The 23,941-nt window shown below is 40.2% G+C and overlaps 1 protein-coding gene across 1 annotated transcript; it reads right to left on the reverse strand.

Moving 5' to 3' along the window:
- Positions 1-1,393: 1,393 nt before the first annotated feature.
- DYNLT3 (dynein light chain Tctex-type 3) lies at positions 1,394-12,956 on the reverse strand. The gene is made up of 5 exons (XM_063305220.1): positions 12,774-12,956; positions 11,159-11,200; positions 10,025-10,148; positions 8,696-8,773; positions 1,394-4,452 (listed from the first exon to the last, which is right to left on the reverse strand). Exons 1-5 carry the CDS (start codon positions 12,801-12,803, stop codon positions 4,376-4,378), a joined length of 351 nt encoding a protein of 116 aa, XP_063161290.1. The 5' UTR covers positions 12,804-12,956; the 3' UTR covers positions 1,394-4,375.
- Between the last annotated feature and the right edge of the window lie 10,985 nt (positions 12,957-23,941).

Here is a 23,941-nt window from a genome sequence, read left to right on the forward strand (position 1 = left end):
TTGGAACTGGGGCACAAGCTGTTTTCCCATTACTGTATGGGAATGTTTACGTTCCTTTGCTTCCTCTGGATGGAATGTATTTTACAGGTACCAGTAGCAGTGAAAACTATCTTAACCTTCCTGGTCAATTTCAGAATCCCTGAAACAAGTGTGTGGCTTGATTCTACCTGCCTATGTATCCAGGATGCACTGCCATATTCCCACCTCCAAAAGCTATTACTTTTTTCTTTGCTCCCAGGACTAGCAGTATCAGCATTGGGGAATTGTGCCACACTGGAGAATTGTGAATCAGTGATGACTGCAGCTACTGCAGAAAGCACCAGGCTGCAAAACTGGGAGATCCTGCGATCATCACTATTCAAAGGAATTATGTAGGATGCCTCAAAAGGAAAAGAAATAAAACACCACAAACATAACCCCAAAACACTAACAAATGCATGGTATGTACTGAAAACATTCAGCTTGGAGAGTGCAATCTTTCCCCCTTTAAGTGTGCAGCGAGGTTGTGCAGAGGGGATTTTTGTTATTCCAAGAGCTGCTATAGTTCAAAAAATGGGGCAGTCTCAGTAAGCTTTGTGCTCTCCTGGTTAGCTGAAGCACCAAATGATTCATGCTGTTTCCTTCTGTGTCTCAAGACTGGCAGGAATCACATGGTTGATGACTCCTTTGAACAAACTAAGAACAAAAACAGTGCCAGGTGGGAATGAACTCAGCCTAAACCTGACAGTCCTCACAAGCAGGGAGGAAAGTGGCAGCAGCTATATCCTGTTCACTTACAGCACTCTATCGTCTACAGCCATGCCTCCACCCAGGTCATGTTCTGGAGGTTGGACAGCTGTCACTGCCAGCACCTTCAGAACAGGAAGTGGAAAAGTGCTTCTCCACTTTCCAAGTTTCTTCACTTCAAGAGCCATGGGGCAATGCAAGTTCTAAGGGCGACACCAAGCTGCCTGTTCCAGACTCATCACCTCAAGGTCTATCTTAGGGAAAGGAAGAGCCTGTGTTTGCCAACTTCCCCAGCAATCATAAGCCTTTGAGCCATTTGCCAACTTACCCCTCCAAGAGTGTGTGTTTATGAACAGAGAATTAATATACCACAATATCACCTACGCAAGCCTATCTGAATGGAGAGGAATGACTCAATTATACAATTGTAGTAAAACTACCAGTCTCTTCAATAAGGCCATTTGCAGGAAAGCTTCCTGGGGAACTAGCCCCCATAAAGTTAGAATAGGGGGTGCATGTTAGGTGAAGAATAGTTCTTAATACTGTGAAATGATTATTAAGCCTGGTTCCCAAAATATCAAAAAAGCCTAAAATAATCTGAAAAGAAGAAAAAAGTCACACTCCAAAACACCAGCAATTATGTCCTTAATTTATAAAAAAGGCAAAGTGACAGCTAAGGCAGATATAATTTATTTAAGTAAAAACAAAATGTAGCTGTTTTAAGACAAATACCAATATAATTCTAGTGCAATCTTGTCAGTTTTTAATTTTTGAGCCTCTTTATAAAGAAGTGGGTTCGCAGCATAACTGATTTTCAGATACATTATAAATACTTGAAATACAATCAATAAAATATTCTCATTTATGCAGGAAAAAAGAGGTTATACATCACATCATCACGTATGTACGGGTGTGTGTGTGTGAGAGAGAGAGAGACTGGTATTTCTAAAAGTGCAGTTCTCTGATTTAGTTAGTTCAGCACCTGATAACTACATGGACAGAAGCTCATCATCTCGACCTGTCTCTAGTACTGCTGTAGTCTTCCAAGAGTAACCTTCCAAACACCTTCATCCCATTTGTCCATTCTATCCACTGTCTTCATCTTCTGCTCCCTTCAACTTTGCCAAACATAGTCGTTTTTTCTAGTCCATCATTTGCGTGCATCACATACCAGAAGCAGCTGCGTTTTTGCTTGCTGATCATTACCTCAAGAAAGCAATCAGCCTTTATTTGCTCCAGGATGCAAATAGGAATCTATTATGTTCCCAGCATACATAAAATGTATTACCCTCCCGATTGTCTTTTACTGCTTCAGGAAAGAGGAAATGTCTTATCACCAGAATAAAAAGGAAAGTATGAATCCAGTACTGTGATAAAGCATACTATGAAATAGTTTTAGCTTTCATGTTGCAGATATATGTACTTATTTCAGAAATAAGATTCATCTTTGTTTATATTATAATCATTTGGGTTATACTGTTAATATAGTGAAATGTGCAACAAATTTCTTAAAAAATTAAGATTTTGATGCTTTAAATAATATTAATAAAAAACCAAATTCACTACACTGGCCAAAAAACATTTCTAAATATCTTACAACAATAGTCAATAATCCCAGTATTTTCAAAAGGCCAAAATATGAGTTTGGTTTCGAGATACAAATTCCTTCCAAATAACACAGTATCTGTGTGAAAAGTTGAAATAGTAGTTCCCTGAAACATAAATATATCTGCAGATTCTTAAATCTTTTTAAGAAGGTTTCCAATTTCATGGAATTACTACTTTGACCTTTGTCTGTTTATTAGACCTGGGAACCATGATAAATATTGCTGATCTTGTGCATGTTTCCTTAAAAGTTAGTTTCATCGTATTCAATTGAATTTACTGTCAAATAAGCTTTACTTTAATAGTATGTCAAAATTCCCAAGCATAAATAGCAAAGTTATTTGGAAACAAACTCCACTGAGTTCATGGGATTAACTCCCAATTAAATATGCACAGAATATAACTACAGTTCATTGTTCTGTAACCTTGTACTTATATTTAAGCGCGTTTTAAAATATAAAGCCTGCCTAATGTGTACACTTTCAAGTCTAATAAATGAAATATTACTTTTATACATTTAAATGATTAAGGCACAATGCTATTCAAGGACATAAAGAAGCAACGGTGATCCTTACTTAGAAACATCAGCGTTGAAATTATATAACAGATAACACAAGAGCTACATAATTGTGCCTGAGTATCTGCCTGAGGGATCATAATTTTAATTTTTTTCACAGGTTGTGATTTTTATTGATGCAGCAATACTGTACATATTCCTTCTCAATACCAATACTATACAAGATTCTCCTAATTTTGTAAATAAGTTATAACAACTGCATCATTGTGAATTCCAGCATGAAAATTACATTCACTTACAAAATATTCATGCCCTGTAAAAGAAGAGTACATACTTTGGTTTCTGAGATATTCTGCATTCTACAAATTAAAAAAAAAATCTTAAAACTTGCTCACCTTTGTTCTGTTCACTTTCCGGGTATAATCTTCTGATTATGTAACTTTCTAAATAGTTTGTTTTGAAACCTACTGCTTTACGGAAACTTTTCTTCCATCAGTTTGAACCACAACTATGGAATCCTTCAGTGCTGGGCCTTCTATGACATCCATTCAGTTCACACAAGACCCAATTCATTTTACTCCACACCCCAGGTAGTCTCCCAGTATCAATTAGAGAAGTGTTTCTCAACCTTGTCAACTTTAAGATGTGTGGACTTCAATTTTTTTTTAGATTTTTTTTATCCTGCCTTTATTATTTTTATAAATAACTCAAGGCAGGGAACACACCTAATATTCCTTCCTCCTCCTATTTTCCCAGCAACAACAACCTGTGAGGTGGGTTGGGCTGAGAGTGACTGGCCCAAGATCACCCAGGCAGCTTTCATGCCTAAGGTGGGACTAGAACTCACATCTCCTAGTTTCTAGACTAGTGCCTTAACCACTAGACCAAACGGGCTCTTGGCAAACATGCTGGTTGGGGAATTCTGGGAGTTGAAGTCCACACATCTTAAAGTTGCCAAGGTTAAGAAACAATGAGTTAGAGATTTGTCTCAGAAAACACAAAACTACAGATTTTAGTAGTCAAGCTAAAGCTTAGCTGTCATTATACTGAGAAATCAATAAAGAGGTTTCAAAGAATCCTGAAGCAGTTTAAAAACCCTGTTCCAAAACACTGACATCTGTTACTCAATGCAAAGTATTTGTCAGTTTCTTATATATTATAAATAATTTATTCCCCTATTATTTCTCTTAATTTCCTATATGTGAAGTGTTGGTGGTAACCTGGCGTATTTTTGTATAGCTGCATTATTATTTCTTTTTTGTAGGGCAGAAACATAAAACATACAATCATAGCACAAAGTTTTGCCTTTTTCAATAAGCATATACTTGGCAATCTGCCAGCTGACAGAACTAAAAGAATAGACTTTATTATAATATAAACATTTTTGCAGAAATATTTTTAAAAGCACATTTCCTACCTCTTTTTCTCAGACTTAATAATATCTTATTTAATAATTCTTACAATGTGCTGAGTATTTGATTGTTTCTGATCTTAAAGGCTTTGGGATAACTTATTTTACTCAGTTTGCTACAAGATTATGGCCACAGCAAAGACACTGACCACACAGTTCATTGTTCTGTTTTCCCATCTGACTGTGGAAGTACCTGTAATGAATTTAAGGAAAAATAGTGATCAGGCTTTTTTTTAAAAAAAATTTTTTTAAAAGACAATCTCTAACCAAAAGTCATGTACAGACATAGTCTACAGCCTATATTCACTGACAGGGAGCAGCATATATCCATCTGATGATCAAATTGGGATTATGCTGCTGTTTTCCAGAAAATATCTCTCTTTGAACTTTCAGTCTCACTTTGAGCATTTAAGATATCATGACCTTGGTCCCAATATAAAGAGTACACTATGATGCACTTTATTTTATTTATTTATAGACTGACATCCCACCTCACTTTCAGGAGGTCAAGGTGGCCTACTTAGCACCCCTCCCATTTTGCCCCAAAACAACCCTGTTAGGGTAGGTTGGGCTGGAAAAAGAATGCCTGCCTATAGTCACCCAGTGAACTTTAGGGTAGACCAAAAGAAGGCTGAGATTCAGAAAAATTAAAAGAAGCTAAGGTTTACATCATTTTGTCAATAAAACTTTTGCTAGATATACACCATGCACTGAATCACAGTACAAGCTACAGTTTTGATTCAACAAATTGTATAAACTCAGCCAACTCTAATTCATTCAACAAATCCTGGAAAAACCATGACTTAATGTAATGTGTGAACCCAGTCTTTGTACCAATGAAAACTGCACAGAACTGCAGACCACAGGCATCACTTCCACCTTTCTGTTTCAAGTTTTAGCCAAACAATGCTAATTTCAATCAGTAACAATTACATTCTGTATGTTGTTGTTGTTGTTTATTCGTTCAGTCGCTTCCGACTCTTTGTGACTTCATGGACCAGCCCACGCCAGAGCTTCCTGTCAGTCGTCAACACCCCCAGCTCCCCCAGGGACGAGTCCGTCACCTCTAGAATATCATCCATCCACCTTGCCCTTGGTCGGCCCCTCTTCCTTTTGCCTCCCACTCTCCCTAGCATCAGCACCTTCTCCAGGGTGTCGTGTCTTCTCATTATGTGGCCAAAGTATTTCAGTTTTGCCTTTAATATCATTCCCTCAAGTGAGCAGTCTGGCTTTATTTCCTGGAGGATGGACTGGTTTGATCTTCTTGCAGTCCAAGGCACTCGCAGAATTTTCCTCTAACACCACAGTTCAAAAGCATCTATCTTTCTTCTCTCCACCTTCCTTATGGTCCAGCTCTCGCAGCCATATGTTACTACGGGGAACACCATTGCTTTAACTATATGGACCTTTGTTGTCAGTGTGATGTCTCTGCTCTTAACTATTTTATCAAGATTTGTCATTGCTCTTCTCCCAAGGATTAAGCGTCTTCTGATTTCCTGACTGCAGTCAGCATCTGCAGTAATCTTCGCACCTAGAAATACCAAGTCTTTCACTGCTTCTACATTTTCTCCCTCTATTTGCCAGTTATCAATCAAGCTGGTTGCCATAATCTTGGTTTTTTTGAGGTTTAGCTGCAAGCCAGCTTTTGCACTTTCTTCTTTCACCTTCATCATAAGGCTCCTCAGTTCCTCTTCGCTTTCAGCCATCAAAGTGGTATCATCTGCATATCTGAGATTGTTAATGTTTCTTCCAGAAATTTTAACTCCAGCCATGGATTCCTCAAGCCCAGCATGTCACATGATGTATTCTGCATACAAGTTGAATAGGTAGGGTGAGAGTATACAGCCCTGCCGTACTCCTTTCCCAATCTTAAGCCAGTCTGTTGTTCCATGGTCTGTTCTTACTGTTGCTACTTGGTCGTTATACAGATTCTTCAAGAGGCAGAGAAGATGACTTGGTATCCCCATACCGCTAAGAACTTGCCACAATTTGTTATGGTCCACACATGACACCTGGAATTACACGTAAGCATGGCCTGGGAGAACAAAATGAAGCAGGACATAGGCTGATAGAATTTTGCCAAGACAACTCACTCTGCATAACAAACACTCTCCTCCAACAACCTAAGGGACGGCTTTATACGTGGACTTCACCAGATGGACAACACCGAAATCACATTGACTACATCCTTTGCAGCCAAAGGTGGCGGACATCTATACAGTCAGTAAAAACAAGACCTGGAGCTGACTGTAGTTCAGATCACGAACTTCTTCTTGCACAATTAAGGATCAGACTAAAGAGATTAGGGAAGACCCACAGATCACCTAGATATGAGCTCACTAATATTCCTAAGGAATATGCAGTGGAGGTGAAGAATCGATTTAAGGGACTGGACTTAGTAGATAGGGTCCCGGAATAACTATGGACAGAAGTTCGCAACATTGTTCAGGAGGCGGCAACAAAATACATCCCAAAGAAAGAGAAAACCAAGAAGGCAAAATGGCTGTCTGCTGAGACACTAGAAGTAGCCAAAGAAAGAAGGAAAGCAAAAGGCAACAGTGACAGGGGGAGATATGCCCAATTAAATGCAAAATTCCAGAAGTTAGCCAGAAGAGATAAGGAATTATTTTTAAACAAGCAATGCGTGGAAGTGGAAGAAGACAATAGAATAGGAAGGACAAGAGACCTCTTCCAGAAAATTAGAAACATCGGAGGTAAATTCCAGGCAAAAATGGGTATGATCAAACACAAAGATGGCAAGGACCTAACAGAAGAAGAAGAGATCAAGAAAAGGTGGCAAAAATATACGGAAGACCTGTATAGGAAGGGTAACAATATCGGGGATAGCTTTGATGGTGTGGTCAGTGAGCTAGAGCCAGACATCCTGAAGAGTAAGGTTGAATAGGCCTTAAGAAGCATTGCTAATAACAAGGCAGCAGGAGACGACGGCATCCCAGCTGAACTGTTCAAAATCTTGCGAGATGATGCTGTCAAGGTAATGCATGCTATATGCCAGCAGATTTGGAAAACACAAGAATGGCCATCAGATTGGAAAAAATCAACTTATATCCCCATACCAAAAAAGGGAAACACTAAAGAATGTTCAAACTATCGAACAGTGGCACTCATTTCACATGCCAGTAAGATAATGCTCAAGAACCTGCAAGGTAGACTTCAGCAATTCATGGAGCAAGAATTGCCAGATGTGCAAGCTGGGTTTAGAAAAGGCAGAGGAACTAGGGACCAAATTGCCAATATCCGATGGATAATGGAAAAAGCCAGGGAGTTTCAGAAAAACATCTATTTCTGTTTTATTGACTATTCTAAAGCCTTTGACTGTGTGGACCATAACAAATTGTGGCAAGTTCTTAGTGGTATGGGAATACCAAGTCATCTTGTATGCCTCCTGAGAAATCTGTATAACAACCAAGTAGCAACAGTAAGAACAGACCACAGAACAACAGAGATTGGGAAAGGAGTATGGCAGGGTTGTATACTCTCACCCCACCTATTCAACTTGTACGCAGAACACATCACGCGACATGCTGGGCTTGAGGAATCCAAGGCTGGAGTTAAAATTGCTGGAAGAAACATTAACAATCTCAGATATGCAGATGATACCACTTTGATGGCTGAAAGCGAAGAGGAACTGAGGAGCCTTATGATGAAGGTGAAAGAAGAAAGTGCAAAAGCTGGCTTGCAGCTAAACCTCAAAAAAACCAAGATTATGGCAACCAGCTTGATTGATAACTGGCAAATAGAGGGAGAAAATGTAGAAGCAGTGAATGACTTGGTATTTCTAGGTGCGAAGATTACTGCAGATGCTGACTGCAGTCAGGAAATCAGAAGACGCTTAATCCTTGAGAGAAGAGCAATGACAAATCTTGATAAAATAGTTAAGAGCAGAGACATCACACTGACAAGAAAGGCCCGCATAGTTAAAGGAGCGGTGTTTCCCGTAGTAACGTATGGCTGCGAGAGCTGGACCATAAGGAAGGCTGAGAGAAGAAAGATAGATGCTTTTGACTGTTGGAGGAAAATTCTGAGAGTGCCTTGGACTGCAAGAAGATCAAACCAGTCCATCCTCCAGGAAATAAAGCTAGACTGCTCACTTGAGGGAATGATATTAAAGGCAAAACTGAAATACTTTGGCCACATCATGAGAAGACAGGACACCCTGGAGAAGATGCTGATGCTAGGGAGAGTGGAGGGCAAAAGGAAGGGGCCGACCAAGGGCAAGATGGATGGATGATATTCTAGAGGTGACGGACTCATCCCTGGGGGAGCTGGGGGTGTTGACGACCAACAGGAAGCTCTGGCGTGGGCTGGTCCATGAAGTCACAAAGAGTCGGAAGCGACTAAACGAATAAACAACAACAAACTTTTACATTATATAATTTACATGATGTTTTTATTTCCTGCAACATGATATTTACCATCAGTTGTGGTATCCCAAAAACATGAGCTTGCAGTATGCAGACCAGCTCCACACTTCTGCATCACAGCACAGGTCACTAATGGATGGAGCAAAAATACAGCATTCATTAATAAAGCAGGAAACTGATAAATTATTCAGACTTGCAGACTTTCCTAATGAAGGTTTTATAGAAGTTGGGGATGAAGAGAGAGAAGAACCTCTATCATCAGAGTGGCAAAGTATATATGAAGATCTTCCACTTTTTTCCAACAATTAATTATATTCAATTATGCTACAAAATGTTCTTAAGTTCTTCTTTTCCCAAAAAGATTAATCTAATGAGATTCATTTTTTCTTCTTAAAAAAAAATCCACTACCAATTCTAGAGATCATAACTAACCGAACGTACAGACTTTTGGGAGTGAAACTGGCTAACTGTCTCTTGGGCAAAGAGTTCTTCCTGGTACATTTAAGTCTCTGCAAAATAATCGCTATGGCATCTAAAAGGTACAGCATCCAAGCATTTGAAAGTGAAGATATGAGAACTGCTGCATTTTTATTATTAATGGCTTGAATGAAGGCCTCTTCATTGAATGTTATGGATTGTAACCTATCACACTGGTCCACTGTGGCTTGGTAGAAAGACGTTTTCAAGTTCCTGGGCTAGGGCTGAGAGAGATTAACTGGCCCAAAGTCTCCCAGCTAGCTTCAGTGCCTAAGAAAGGACTAGAACTTGGGTCTCCCCATTCTGAATCCAGCATTTTAATCACTACACTACACTGATTCTCACCGCACTTAAGCTGAACAAAAGGCTTTCCAAAGGTAGAATTCACTAAAACGTTGCATTCACTCCCACCATCTGGGTCCCTTCGGATGTATCAGTTTTCGCTTCCTATCATTCCAAGCTACATGACCGTTGATTATGAATACTTTACTCCAACAAAACTGGATAATACAAGATAATACCAAGTCTGGGACAGGTACACAAAGGTCTGGTTTTCTATAGGTCTATTATTGATCTAAATATACTCACTGGGGACATCTGCTGCATGCTTTGGCTTTAAAATATTCTACTCTATAACATCATATTAGCCAAACAAGATAAGCAAAGCTCCTTGTGCTTCTCCTGCCCCTTCTATATTTGTGCCTGCCTAATGGTATATGGGAATTAGATCCTAATCCCACATCTATCACTTTAAATGCATGTCTCCTTGATTCTGGAGTTGAAATCTCAAAACATCTGAAGGGAATCAGGTTGCGGAAAACGGCTTTAGGAGGAGAAGAGAAATTACTTATCTTTAGCCAAAGGTAATAAGAAACTGAATTGTATATTCACAATGAGTCTTACCGATATACTTGTATGTTTTCCCCAGTTTTACCAGATGGGTTAAAGACTGTTCCACTATAGCTGCAGTCCATTTATTGACACTGTCATGGTTATAATCTGCCTTGCCCAGAACGCCTTCTATGCACTGAAAAAGAAAAAAAAGTTAAAAGACCAAGTAAAAGACTTTTATAGAAATAGAAATATAGATATTTCATATAGAGAATGTAAATTAACTCAAATATCCAAGGTAGTTTTTCTCACATTCAGACTGGAAATTATAACAAATTAATTACAGAGCAATCAACCAATAATCTGAGTTTAATCCCAAAATGACTACAATATCTCTTTGTGCTGGATTTACTTATTAATGCAACAAATAAAATTTGCGATGACAGTGCAAACTGGCACAGCATCTTATTTATTTTCCCAGTCCTGGGCTGCTTTGGTGCCACTGTAAATATCATATGATACAGATTCAGTGTCTTAGTTAAACACTAGAAAAGGCTATATCACAGTAGCAGAAACCTATTTTACCATCTTTATGAAACAGCTAAACAAGTGTGTTACTTCCAATACAGAATTCAACAGAACACTTGTTGCTATGTAACACTAATCATCATTGGCTCAGATCCTAAACTGCTTTCTCCTGGCCCAGAGGTTTCCTTCCAATCAAAGAAGGGTCTCCAATCTACCAGATAATTCTGCAAATGAAATGGGTGAATGCCAATTCTCATTGCACTCAAGCACTCCTATGCTGTTATGTAGGGTATCACCCACATCCGATTATACATCAGTCTGAGAGTATAGCAAGCTGCAGGAAAATAGAGAATTGGCAGAAATTACTTGCTACTAGTGGGTGTATCCTATGATGTACAAGTTGCACTCATAGAAAATTAAACTTCAGTCCACTGTCTTGATACTAAAATGTTAAAAACCTTAAACATCTGTTAATTAAAATTGAATGCAAGGTTTGGATATCACCATATCTACCCATCTTTATTTCCAAAAATTTAGTGATACAATTCAGCAAATAAAATGTATGTAGGATTATAGCACAAGTCTTTCAGAGATAGCCATCATTTCTATATGTAATACAGATTCAGAGAAAACATATAAAAATGTATTTTATCACCAAAACATATAAGTGTAACTCACTTCTTTAATAATATTGTGGGCTTCTTCAGTGTTAAAGATCATCTGTAATTATAATATTAAAAGATATAAACTATTTTATTAATAGTTCATCCAATTTCAGTCCACAGTAACTTACAAAAATTTAAACTATACTAACTTTCCAGAACACAAAATATATACAAGACAATATTTTTTTTTCTTGAAAAACATACAAATCTCCCAAATGCCAAGTTAACATTGTCACAATCTCCATTCATCCTGGTAATATTATTAGTTTACGAAGTTAACGCATATTGCTGCTGCATAAAAACCAAGCTGTTACATCTTAACAAATATGATTCACAGTACTAAAACCCACAAAGTCTTAAATGTAACGCTTAGCTTTTTTAAATTCATTATTTCTAGTGGTATTTTGAAAAATCAGAAGCCAGAACCCATACATTATCCTAGAGAATAAGGCTGTGCAGTGCTTTAGATTTAGAGGCAAAAAGATTTTCCAGAAGGCAGTATGTAGTATCCATCTACAACTCCTTACCATCAAACACCTATTAGTGAACTTTGTAAGACAAGAATTCACGAATATGTTGCACCTGTAGCAAATGTTCAAGGAAATCACAGGAAAAGTTATCATGTTAAAAAGAATGCAAGGAATTGATGAGAAAGACATTGTAGGCAGTGTTACAAATCTAAGAAATTTATTTTAAAAGAAATGTTAAAATCCAGCCTTTTAAAACAGAAATGAAACTGACATGTAGCAGAATCAAGCTTCTGTGTTACCCACTGAACTGGTTCACATGAAATGCTAAAAGATAATGCAATTTGGTTTGTAAACAATGGCTTATGGCTTAGTGCCTTGTATGAATTCAGCCAGTTGTAGTCTATTCAATAAACCATGATTAGGCAAACTACAGCTTAGCATAATGCCTAAATCCAAATCTGTGCATGTGTGTGGCAGAGGATGAAACAGATGTGGCTACCTCTCTGAATGATGCCATATACACATACACAAAACAAGGATAAGCAGAGCAAATGAGACTTCTTTTGACTTAACTCTCTACCTGGAAAAAAGGATCTGTAGGCAACTGAGTATTCAAAGATGGAATTCCCTCATAGGCAAATTAAAATGCTGCAGCATCCCAAGTCCTAAAATAAAGTCACCACAGGCATACACTGTGTATCTTATTGATACTTTAGGGCTGTTTTGCCCTTAAGTATGAAGACCTACTGCTCCGACTTGGCAGCATCGACTGTGACTGGCCTACATTTAAAAAATATATATATTGCATCTGTGAGACGGCTTTTTTTCCCCCTTTAAATGAGGCTGCCCCAAAGCTTGAAGTACGAACGGGTCTGAAAAACACAATCGCTCTTGTTATGCCGGGAGATCTATGATCTTTCCCCGAGGGGAGGTGACGTGAGCCTGCCTCGCCACCCGACCGGAGACGGCGCTGCTCAGGCCTGGCGGGGCTCAGAGAGCCGTCCCCGCGCTCCTCAAGGACCTTTCGAAACGTCCAAGCGCCGGAGGCTCCACGGAGCGGAATGAGCTCGATTCACTCCGAGAGAAGCGGGGATGTCGGGGGTTCCCAGCTCGCGCCGCTCGCCAGCTGACCAGCGCGGGAAAGGAGAACTGCACTACCTCATCGTTACGGGGGTGAAACTCCTCCATGGCTGCAGCGATGGCAGCAGCAGCAGCAGCAGCAGCACAACAGCCTCCCTGTTCCCAGTGGTGACGGCGGGCCTCGCCCTTGTATTAGCTCAGCAATTCTTCCTGCTCCTGCTCCCCCCTCCCCAAGCCCAGGAGCACGAGGGTGCCTCTTTAAGCAGCTCCCTCTGCCGGCTGAAAGACTCCTCCAGCTTTGTCTCGAAAGCTCTCTCGGGGGTTGCCGGGCTCGTCCCCAGATGATGATGATTTTATTTATTTATTAAATTTCGTCACCGCCCATCTCCCTCAAAAGAGGGACTCTGGGGGTTTATAGTAAAGCTAAAAAGAGATTAAAATACAATAAAAACAAGATATCTTAAATATAAATATAAACAAATTCTTAGTATTTTTGCAGTACTAAGAACGAGGCCTTGAATATTTAGAAACAAAAAGACTTCTAAGCCCCGGGATTCCTGGCTGAATAATCATAGGCAACACTTACTGTATTTGGAGATCAGGCAGTCCTATGTGTTTACTCAATTGTAAGTCCAATAATTTTTATGTGGCTTATTGTGAAATAAATGGGCACAGGATTTCAATTTTAAATTGAGAATGGGACTTTTTGCACATATGTAGAAAATAATTTTGAAAAAATGCAATCCCCGTCTCCAGGAATGTCTAGATTCAAATTCGTCCGTTGTATCTGAAGTCCATAAAAGGAATTACCTTCAGATGGAAGCAGCTGAGTTGCTTTCAGCATAACACCATTTTGGCTTTAACATTATGGGCAAATCAGGCTACAGTGACTTGTTTAAAAAACTATGTTTAAAAATCCTGGCTGATTCACCAACTGTGTTTGCACAATATTCTTAAACTTGATTTACTCAATCCAGTTTGGGGGATTAGCGTAACACATGAACCACACAGCACTAAGTCCATTGCTAAGGAAAATGATGGCAAAATGAGGAAAAATGTACTATGATGTCACATTGCAAGCTCCACCTTTTGTAATTGCATCCCAATGTTGTATGCACATATGTAAAGGGTGGGATTTGTGTCACAATACTGCGACAAGCAAACATTTGTCACTTGCCCCAGGCCAATCCCCTAATGCTACATAGGTTGGATTTGCATATCCCACCTGGCTAAAATATAGTTTATTTAAATAAGCCAGTTCAGGTAACCTATATAATTGAAGTCATTACAGTTATATTTTTCAAACTTTGATTATTGCCTATATTTTAAATGTGTATCAAGCATATTACATTCAGTTTGTTTCTTTTAATGGATAGCCTTTCTGAAACATTGCTATGACTTTCCTTCTTCATGTAAATAGGTAAACTAATTCTCCCATTAATAAATGCTAAGAAGAATAAATTACAGGCACTGTAGATGTTCTAACATCTAAGGGTCCTGATGTTTTTGGGCTGGAATGCACAACTGAAATGTGAGCAACGTATTTTAGATGATTTCCCAAAATAGCTATTGAGGCTTGACTATGGATATACAATATTGGCATTAAGAATTGGCAACAATAACAGAAGATTTCATGGTAATATAATTTTCTGTTGATTTAAGGATGGTGGAGGGCAGCAGTTGGAAAAGATCCTTAGAATACATGTGCCAAATGAGAGGGTGCCAAGTACATAAAAGACCTATATAATTAGCCTTTTCCTATATTTTCTTTGCTTGAGGAATCAGCTTACAGATTATATACATGTGTGTGTGTGCACATGCGCACCTTTGAGTCATTGTTGACTCCTGGCAACTGCCTGGAATAGTCCCTGCAGTTTTCTTGGCAAGATTTCAGAAGTGGTTTGCCATTGTCATCTTCCTAGGGCTGAGAGAGAGTGACTGGCCCAAGGTTACCCAGCTAGCTCTGTTCCTAAAGTAGAACTAGAACTCCTAGTTTCTAGCCCAGTGCCTCAACTACCACATCAAACTGGCTCTCAAGTCACAAATACATACATGGCTGTACAAATGTTAAAAAGCATTAATATATTTATTACTTTTCTGTGTTCACTTCTTGTTCACAGTACACAGCCATTTCCTGCATAAAGTATGGAACAATCTTTCAGTTACAGAGTTGGGATTTTAAAGTTCTAGTATACAAGCTTAAATCCTCAATTATGCTTATTGGAATAGTTACAACCTTACTAGCATATATAATGATGTTCATAAACAGGGCTGCAACTGGGGGGGGCAAGCACGGCATGTGCCTGGTGTGCTGGGGTGGCACCAAAATGGGCATGGAATCCATGTTTGCCCTGGGTAACACAGACCCTAATTGCGGGCCTGTTCGTAAAAATCCAGTTTGCTTAAGCACATTTATTGGATTAACAGGAGTTAATATACTAAACTGTAAACTGTAAAGTGCAGTTCACACAGCATCCTAGGCCAAAATCAAACTATATTATGGCTTAATGTGTTGTGATCACATACACAACCTGTAGAGAAGTCAGTGAATTGAACTGATGAACGCAGCATCACCAGAGGTGAGATTTTGTTTATTTTAAACAGGGTTGATTTTACAGCAAAGTAAACAGGACCCATAGAATTGTCTCCCTTAAAATAACTAGGCCAGATCTTCACTGTGTTAAGCCCTGACTTGTTTAGTTTGGGCTTAGCATGTTTGTGAATGCAGCCACTGGGCTGGTAAACTCTGGTATATGACATAGCAAATTATGTGAATCTTTCCTATTATGTTTTATTCAATAAAACTTGTTAAGCAAAATATATTTTTTTAATCCATTCAATCGTGTCCAATTCTCAGAGACCACCTGGACAAGTCCCTGCAGTTTTCTTGGCAAGGTTTTTCAGAAATGGTTTGCTATTGCCTCCTTCCTAGGGCTTAGAGAAAGTGACTGGCTGAAGATCACCCATCTGGCTTTGTGCCTAAAGCACTGTCTCCTGGTTTCCAGCCTGATTCCTTAACCACTATGCCAAACTGGCTCATAAGCAAAATATAGTATAGTACAAAACGTAAACCAGACAAGGTTTATCAGCAATGCCCCAACTTCACATGGATTTTTCTGCCTGGTGCTCCACATGACCAAAAGACCTGAATCCCCAAAGCAGAGGCAGCCTGTTCCAAGAGATTCAGGAACTGACAGGCCTTGATCTCTAACATTTTCTTTCTACAGATATACAGTATTATGCATCTGCTTGTCTCTTCATATGAGACATCTGAAGTGATATTTCAGAAATTTTTATCAGTGCAATTAAATAACAGCCTCGGGACCATTTAGTATCAACAGCGGCATATCAGGATTGTATTCTCTATTTTTTCATTCCTCATTGTCTCCTCTATTACCATCAAACACAGCACCCTTGCTCCGCAAACCCACTGAATGTGCAGAAACGGGGCAAACGCATTTGTGGGGACTGCATGTCAGTTTGGACTCCGGTCCCCTTTCCGTCATTATCTTGAGGTCTCTTCTACTTCCAACCCGCATCCCCCCGAATGTGGGGATTGTACGCAGCTTGCTTTCATTGCGAGTCGCCTCCATTCGCCTACCCCTGCGCTTCCGGAGCTGGGCCAGCAGGAGGCTCTACTGGGTCCTCGTTCCAGGGAGGACAAGGCGAAGATCTGCGCCAGGACGGGGACGGCAGGTTTTCCGTAGGTTGCTTTACAGGCATCCCTCCTTTTCGGTGGCAACTCGGTCTTTTTTTCCCGCGAATAAGAGCTGGAAAACTCTCCCGACGTTCAGCGGGGGGCGGCCGGGAAGGCTTCTTTTGCGAGCACGCAACAGTGCAGAAAGGTAAACCGGCACCGTGACGGCAGCAGCAACAACAGCAGCAGCCACCGCCGTGGGAAAGGTAAGCGAGGACTTCACGTTGTGTTAACCAGGCTCTCCCCGGGCCGGTTTCCCGCCATTGGAGGACTATGAATGTTGCCGGGCAGTCCCTCACAAGCCCAAGTTGGCGAGCGCCTCGCCAGCCCAGGGCAACAGTGAGGGCAGATGCTTTGGGAACGAGGCAGGTACCCGTGTGAGCCCCTGTCATATTCTTTACGCTGCTGCCTTCCCCTTTTCTTCGGGAATGTTACAGCTGGCCTCTCGAAACGCCGGAGGGTAGGTGTCGCCGCTTCCGTTTTATACTTGTGTTTTTCTTTTCCGCCACGAAGCAAGGGGAGCGCGTGCTCTGCAAGGGGGCGACTTGGAGGGACTCTGTGCGCGACGGTTGAAGATGCAGGCTCGGTCAGCCTTTAATTGAGAAAGACTGAAAATAAGTAATTTACTTCTCCTCCTCCCCGTCTCTGAACACCAAGTTTGCTTCGGGCAGTTCTGATTTGAGAGAGAAAGGGGGTTCGTAGGTGCCTGTTAAAAATGGACCGTGGTGAATATTAGGATTACTTTGGAAACAAGGAGGGAACGTGGTATTTTCACCGTCCAGCTAGGATTCTAGCTTCACTATGCCTCTATGGCTAGGTAATATTTTATCAATGTCTGATGCATTTGCAAAGATACGCATTTTTTCCCAAAACTGACCCTTTTGAATTCAGTAGGTAATGGAGGAGGAGTTGCAGGCTGACTTTTCAAAAGGGAAGCCTTTTAATATGCGATTAATTACACTCCTTTTGATAAGACTATCTTTTTTCTCCCCTCTCAGTCTCTCCCTGACATCTTTACTCTCATACCGAATTTGGGAAATAAACTGTGCAGATGAGTCTTTTGCAGTGGTAAAATCTGAAAGCGCAACATTGAAAGAAAGATCTCCTGCTAAGCACTAAAAAAAATTGCTGTACTTTTGCAAGGATTTTCAGTTTGTTTCTGAAAGCCAAAGTGCCTTTTTGATATGGAGAGTGGGATCAAAGGAACTACAGTACTCTAGTATGGCAGAAGTAATTGACATGCCAAAAGGAATTTTTCAGTTTGAGTAATGGATCACCACCCATTTCATAAATTGCCTTTGGAGCTCCTCAAATTTCAAAATGGAGCCTGCTTAGCCTCATTCAAATGTATTTGTGGAATTGCAGATGTGATTAACTGCAAGGAAAATATCATTAACAGTCCAATTTTATAGGTGTTTATTAGAAAAATGACCCACTATTTTCAGTAATGTCTGATTTCACTAAAGGATGTACAGAAGGCAGCTAAGGAATAATGTTAGTTTATATATACACATTTTTTTTTTACCTTTCAGGTAGGAGTTTATAACAGTAGGTTTTGCATGCCCTGTCAACAGCTGGACTCCAAAAATGGGAAAGCCACATTTCATTTTGGAAGGAGGATTTGAAGGGTTTTAAGGGGTAAAGTGGGTGCTTTAAATTTCTAGAAGACTTAAGGTATTCTTTTTGCTCTTTAAAACCCCCTCCAGAATTCTAGATAATGCAGCAAAGGATGAAAAAAAGTTAATGTTCCACTAATATGGAGTGTTAAGGGCTGCAAAGGAGATTTTGGTGGACTGCAACTAGCCCTTAGGCCAGCAATTTTTTATTCCAGATATAATAGTTACTTTTTTTTTTTTTTTTTTTGTGCCTTCAGGTCAGTGTTGACTCCTGGCAACTACCTGGACTAGTCCTTGCAGTTTTCTTGGCAAGGTTTTTTGGAAGTGGTTTGCCCTTGCCTTCTTCCTAGGGCTGAGAAGAAGTGACTGACCCAAGATCACCCAGCTGGCTTCATGCCTAAGGCAGGACTAGAACTCACTGTCTCCTGGTTTCTAGCTTAATTTCTTAACCGCTATGCCAAAGTGGCTCAAGAGTTACATAAAGTTTTTTGATAGTGGATAATATTCTTTTATTCAGCCATAATTCCCATTCCTTTGTGTTTGCGCATTCTTAAATTTTGATCCAGTCTGTTCTACAAAGTCTTCTTGAGATACAGTGTTAAATTTTGTCTGCCTTATCAAGTAGCCTGTTTTATGCAAATGAGAGACAAAGATTATATTGGGTGCCATATTTATAAGTCTAAATACATGATCAGTATGAGGTAATAGTAACTTGAGTAATTAAACAACATGGTAGAGTATGTTAAGACTTGTCTGTAGCGAAATCTGTAAGCCACAGCCTGAATATGTATGTTACATCAGCAGCACATAATCAAGAAGATAAATAATGTCACTTTTTTAATATCTGAAATATCCCCTGCAAAATTCGCAGTTTTATGATAGTAAAGGAGTGAGGGCTATGTAGATTCCCCATCTAGTATATTATAGTATCTTCTGCTGCTCAGAGTGGGGAATTCATATGCCAATTCATATGCACACTGTTGACACCCTGCATTTCTCTGTAGAATTTCTGTTAGTAAATTCTATGCTCTGCAGCATCAGGAGCGAAGGATGGATTTGCTCTCAACACAATAATATCAAGTAGTAGCACTTTTACTTTTCCCAAAGGAGTAAATAAGGAACCATTTGCTTATATGGAAAAGACAAGGGAGTACTGTACTGCTGTAGCTGACTACTAAATTTCAACCCTGCTTCTAAATGCAGTTCCTTGGAATCAGCCTTGCTATCTATTGCCTATTTCTTATGTTCTGTTTCTTGCTCATATTAGAGCTCATATTGCTCATGCATACATGCAGTCGTTTTATAAAAACATCTCCACTACTACGTACCTGCACATTTGTACTAAAATCACGTGGAATGTGGTAAAGTAGGAACATTCCTTCATACTTGGATAATTGTAAATTAATATACAACTGTGTATACTAATCTACATACAACCAGGGCACAGACATGCTGTGATAACTTATTCTTTTCTATGTTCCTAGGACGTTGTCTCATCTCACCCCCAGCTCTTGAATGAGATAGGTTTAAATTGTCCTTAGCTGCACTAGTGTTAAAGTGGTATTTTTGTCCTGAAAACAATGCCTTCTAGACTGGCCTGACTGCCAGTACTGAAATCTGTTAGGCTGTTACATGTTACTTTACTTTAATTCCCATGCTGTCTGGGGAATTCTGGGAGTTGAAGTCCACACATCTTAAAGGTGCCAAGGTTAAGAAACACTGTTTTAAAGGGATGTTGGGGAACTGATAATGACTGGGAACCAAGGAATTTGAGGCAGGTTAGTGATTGGCTATGGGAACTGCAAATTTCATGCCAGTAGTTCTCCAGTTCAAGGGTGGGTAGTTAGCATTATAATTCAGTAGAGGGAAAGGTCCTTAGCTACTGTATATTTTATAGTGGTGACTGAATACTGTTTACTCTCAGAACAGAATAAAGATGGGACTCTATACAGATTGATATTTACCCATTGTTAAAGCAGGCTTCTGTCTTGGAAGAATTGGAGGAAAGGTTAGGGCAGTAAAAAGAAGTTTGCAGCAGCATCTCTTCCTGCTGACTGACTTCTGAACATTGATGACTAAATGGACCAAATGTGAAATGAGTGAAAGAACTGCAGTTCTGGTAGTGATGTAAGCAGAAAGCATGAGTTGCAGCAGTGTTTTTCAAACTTGGCAACTTTAAGATGTGTAGACTTCAACTCCCAGAATTCTCCAACCATTTGGGGAATTTTGGGAATTGAAGTCCACACATCTTAAAGTTGCCAAGTTTGAAAAACACTGAGTTATAGTGTCTGGAAGAAAGAAGATGAAACATTATTGACAACAAGACTCAGAATTTGTTGAGTATAAATAAATAAATCAGATGAATGATGATAGAGCTGACTGTTCATGGATATACAATGCATTTAAAACATTCAGAAGATTGTTTTAAGGATTAGTATATTAAAGAAAGAAAGACAGCAAAGACCTGTACTTCGTATCATATACCTCATTAGCAAGTCTTTGGCAATGGTGGTTCCATGTTAAACGCATATTCATCACTCACCAAAGGTTGTGAAGTTCCTAATACAGTAGTTGAAATGTCCACAGTACCAGTGGCCTTCCCCTCCCTCCCTCCTGTTTCATTCTTTTATTCTCTTCTCTAGCTTTTTTGCCTAGTGAGCACAGTTGGAATTCTGAGAAAATGTTATGGACCCATTTGAAAAAATAATTTTAAAGCGGTGGAGCTTTCCTATTTGCAAAATGGGTCATAGGCATAGTTGGAAATAACAATACTGAAAGCTGGGGTTGGCTTTGCAGCATGCCATCTTTTAAAAAATGCACCAAAATATATGTGGGGGCAGGGGACTGATAGGAACAAAAGAATTTTTTGTGGACACACTGGCATCCCGAAGATCACATTGCATATGCTAAATTTAGACAAAATGATATAAGACTAACTGTCAGATTCCCCGATCAAAGGTTTCACAGAAACCCTTATCCGAGCATCTTCCATCATTTCCTTCTCCCATGTTGCCAGATGGGAGGGGGATGTGAAGTTGGAGTATAAAGTAGTTTATTATGGCTATGGAGCACATCAAGGACGCGGGGTTGAGATATGCCAGGGGGAGTGACATGGTTTCATGGGAAAGGGGACTAACTAAGGGGATGTAGTTTTAAGTTAGGTTTGAGCAGGAAATCTTTATTCGCAGCTTGCCTTCTGTACCATTCATTGTTGTTTATTCGTTTAGTCGCTTCCGACTCTTCGTGACTTCATGGACCAGCCCACGCCAGAGCTTCCTGTCGGTCGTCAACATCCCCAGCTCCCCCAGGGACGAGTCCGTCACCTCTAGAATATCATCCATCCATCTTGCCCTTGGTCGGCCCCTCTTCCTTTTGCCTTCCACTCTCCCTAGCATCAGCATCTTCTCCAGGGTGTCCTGTCTTCTCATGATGTGGCCAAAGTATTTCAGTTTTGCCTTTAATATCATTCCCTCAAGTGAGCAGTCTGGCTTTATTTCCTGGAGGATGGACTGGTTTGATCTTCTTGCAGTCCAAGGCACTCGCAGAATTTTCCTCCAACACCACAGTTCAAAAGCATCGATCTTCCTTCGCTCAGCCTTCCTTATGGTCCAGCTCTCGCAGCCATATGTTACTACAGGGAACACCATTGCTTTAACTATGCGGGCCTTTGTTGTCAGTGTGATGTCTCTGCTCTTAACTATTTTATCGAGATTTGTCATTGCTCTTCTCCCAAGGATTAAGCGTCTTCTGATTTCCTGACTGCAGTCAGCATCTGCAGTAATCTTTGCACCTAGGAATACAAAGTCTTTCACTGCTTCTACATTTTCTCCCTCTATTTGCCAGTTATCAATCAAGCTGGTTGCCATAATCTTGGTTTTTTTGAGGTTTAGCTGCAAGCCAGCTTTTGCACTTTCTTCTTTCACCTTCATCATAAGGCTCCTCAGTTCCTCTTCACTTTCAGCCATCAAAGTGGTATCATCTGCATATCTGAGATTGTTAATGTTTCTTCCAGAGATTTTAACTCCAGCCTTGGATTCCTCAAGACCAGCTTGTCGCATGATGTGTTCTGCATACAAGTTGAATAGGTAGGGTGAGAGTATACAGCCCTGCCGTACTCCTTTCCCAATCTTAAACCAGTCCGTTGTTCCGTGGTCTGTTCTTACTGTTGCTACTTGGTTGTTATACAGATTCTTCAGGAGGCATACAAGATGACTTGGTATCCCCATACCACTAAGAACTTGCCACAATTTGTTATGGTCCACACAGTCAAAGGCTTTAGAATAGTCAATAAAACAGAAATAGATGTTTTTCTGAAACTCCCTGGCTTTTTCCATTATCCAGCGGATATTGGCAATTTGGTCTCTAGTTCCTCTGCCTTTTCTAAACCCAGCCTGTACATCTGGCAATTCTCGCTCCATGAACTGCTGAAGTCTACCTTGCAGGATCTTGAGCATTACCTTACTGGCATGTGAAATGAGTGCCACTGTTCGATAGTTTGAACATTCTTTAGTGTTTCCCTTTTTTGGTATGGGGATATAAGTTGATTTTTTCCAATCTGATGGCCATTCTTGTGTTTTCCAAATTTGCTGGCATATAGCATGCATTACCTTGACAGCATCATCTTGCAAGATTTTGAACAGTTCAGCTGGGATGCCGTCGTCTCCTGCTGCCTTGTTATTAGCAATGCTTCTTAAGGCCCACTCAACCTCACTCTTCAGGATGTCTGGCTCTAGCTCACTGACCACACCGTCAAAGCTATCCCCGATATTGTTATCCTTCCTATACAGGTCTTCTGTATATTCTTGCCACCTTTTCTTGATCTCTTCTTCTTCTGTTAGGTCCTTGCCATCTTTGTTTTTGATCATACCCATTTTTGCTTGGAATTTACCTCCAATGTTTCTAATTTTCTGGAAGAGGTCTCTTGTCCTTCCTATTCTATTGTCTTCTTCCACTTCCGCGCATTGCTTGTTTAAAAATAATTCCTTATCTCTTCTGGCTAACCTCTGGAATTTTGCATTTAATTGGGCATATCTCCCCCTATCACTGTTGCCTTTTGCTTTCCTTCTTTCTTGGGCTACTTCTAGTGTCTCAGCAGACAGCCATTTTGCCTTCTTGGTTTTCTCTTTCTTTGGGATGTATTTTGTTGCCGCCTCCTGAACAATGCTGCCAACTTCTGTCCATAGTTCTTCCGGGACCCTATCTACTAAGTCCAGTCCCTTAAATCTATTCTTCACCTCCACTGCATATTCCTGAGGAATATTCGTGAGCTCATATCTAGCTGATCTGTGGGTCTTCCCTAATCTCTTTAGTCTGATCCTAAATTGTGCAAGAAGAAGTTCATGGTCTGAACTACAGTCAGCTTCAGGCCTAGTTTTTACCGACTGTACAGATGTCCGCCACCTTTGGCTGCAAAGGATGTAATCAATCTGATTTCGGTGTTGTCCATCTGGTGAAGTCCATGTGTAAAGCCGTCTCTTAGGTTGTTGGAAGAGAGTGTTTGTTATGCAGAGTGAATTGTCTTGGCAAAATTCTATCAGCCTATGTCCTGCTTCGTTTTGTTCTCCCAGGCCATACTTACCTGTAATTCGAGGTGTCATTTGACTGCCCACCTTAGCATTCCAGTCTCCTGTGATGAAAATAACATCTCTTTTAGGCGTATTGTCCAGTAGGTGCTGCAGATCCTCATAGAACTGCTCTACTTCAGCTTCTTCAGCATTTGTGGTTGGGGCGTATATTTGGATCACTGTGATGTTAGATGGCTTGCCCTGAATTCGAATTGAGATCATTCTGTCGTTTTTGGGGTTGTATCCAAGCACTGCTTTAGCCACTTTACTATTAATTATGAAGGCTACTCCATTTCTTCTGTGGTCCTCTTGTCCACAGTAGTAGATCTGGTGGTCATTTGATATGAAGTGGCCCATTCCAGTCCATTT

This window comes from Candoia aspera, chromosome 5, assembly GCF_035149785.1.
Source record: "Candoia aspera isolate rCanAsp1 chromosome 5, rCanAsp1.hap2, whole genome shotgun sequence".
NCBI lineage: Eukaryota > Metazoa > Chordata > Lepidosauria > Squamata > Boidae > Candoia > Candoia aspera.

Excerpts from the sequence above, each read along its gene's own strand:
- DYNLT3 (XM_063305220.1), bottom strand. The coding sequence starts at position 12,803 with ATGGAGGAGTTTCACCCCCGTAACGATGAG. Across the intron at positions 11,201-12,773 it reads TTCACCCCCGTAACGATGAG|ATGATCTTTAACACTGAAGA; the intron begins GTAGTGCAGTTC and ends TTATAATTACAG. Across the intron at positions 10,149-11,158 it reads CCCACAATATTATTAAAGAA|TGCATAGAAGGCGTTCTGGG; the intron begins GTGAGTTACACT and ends TTTCTTTTTCAG.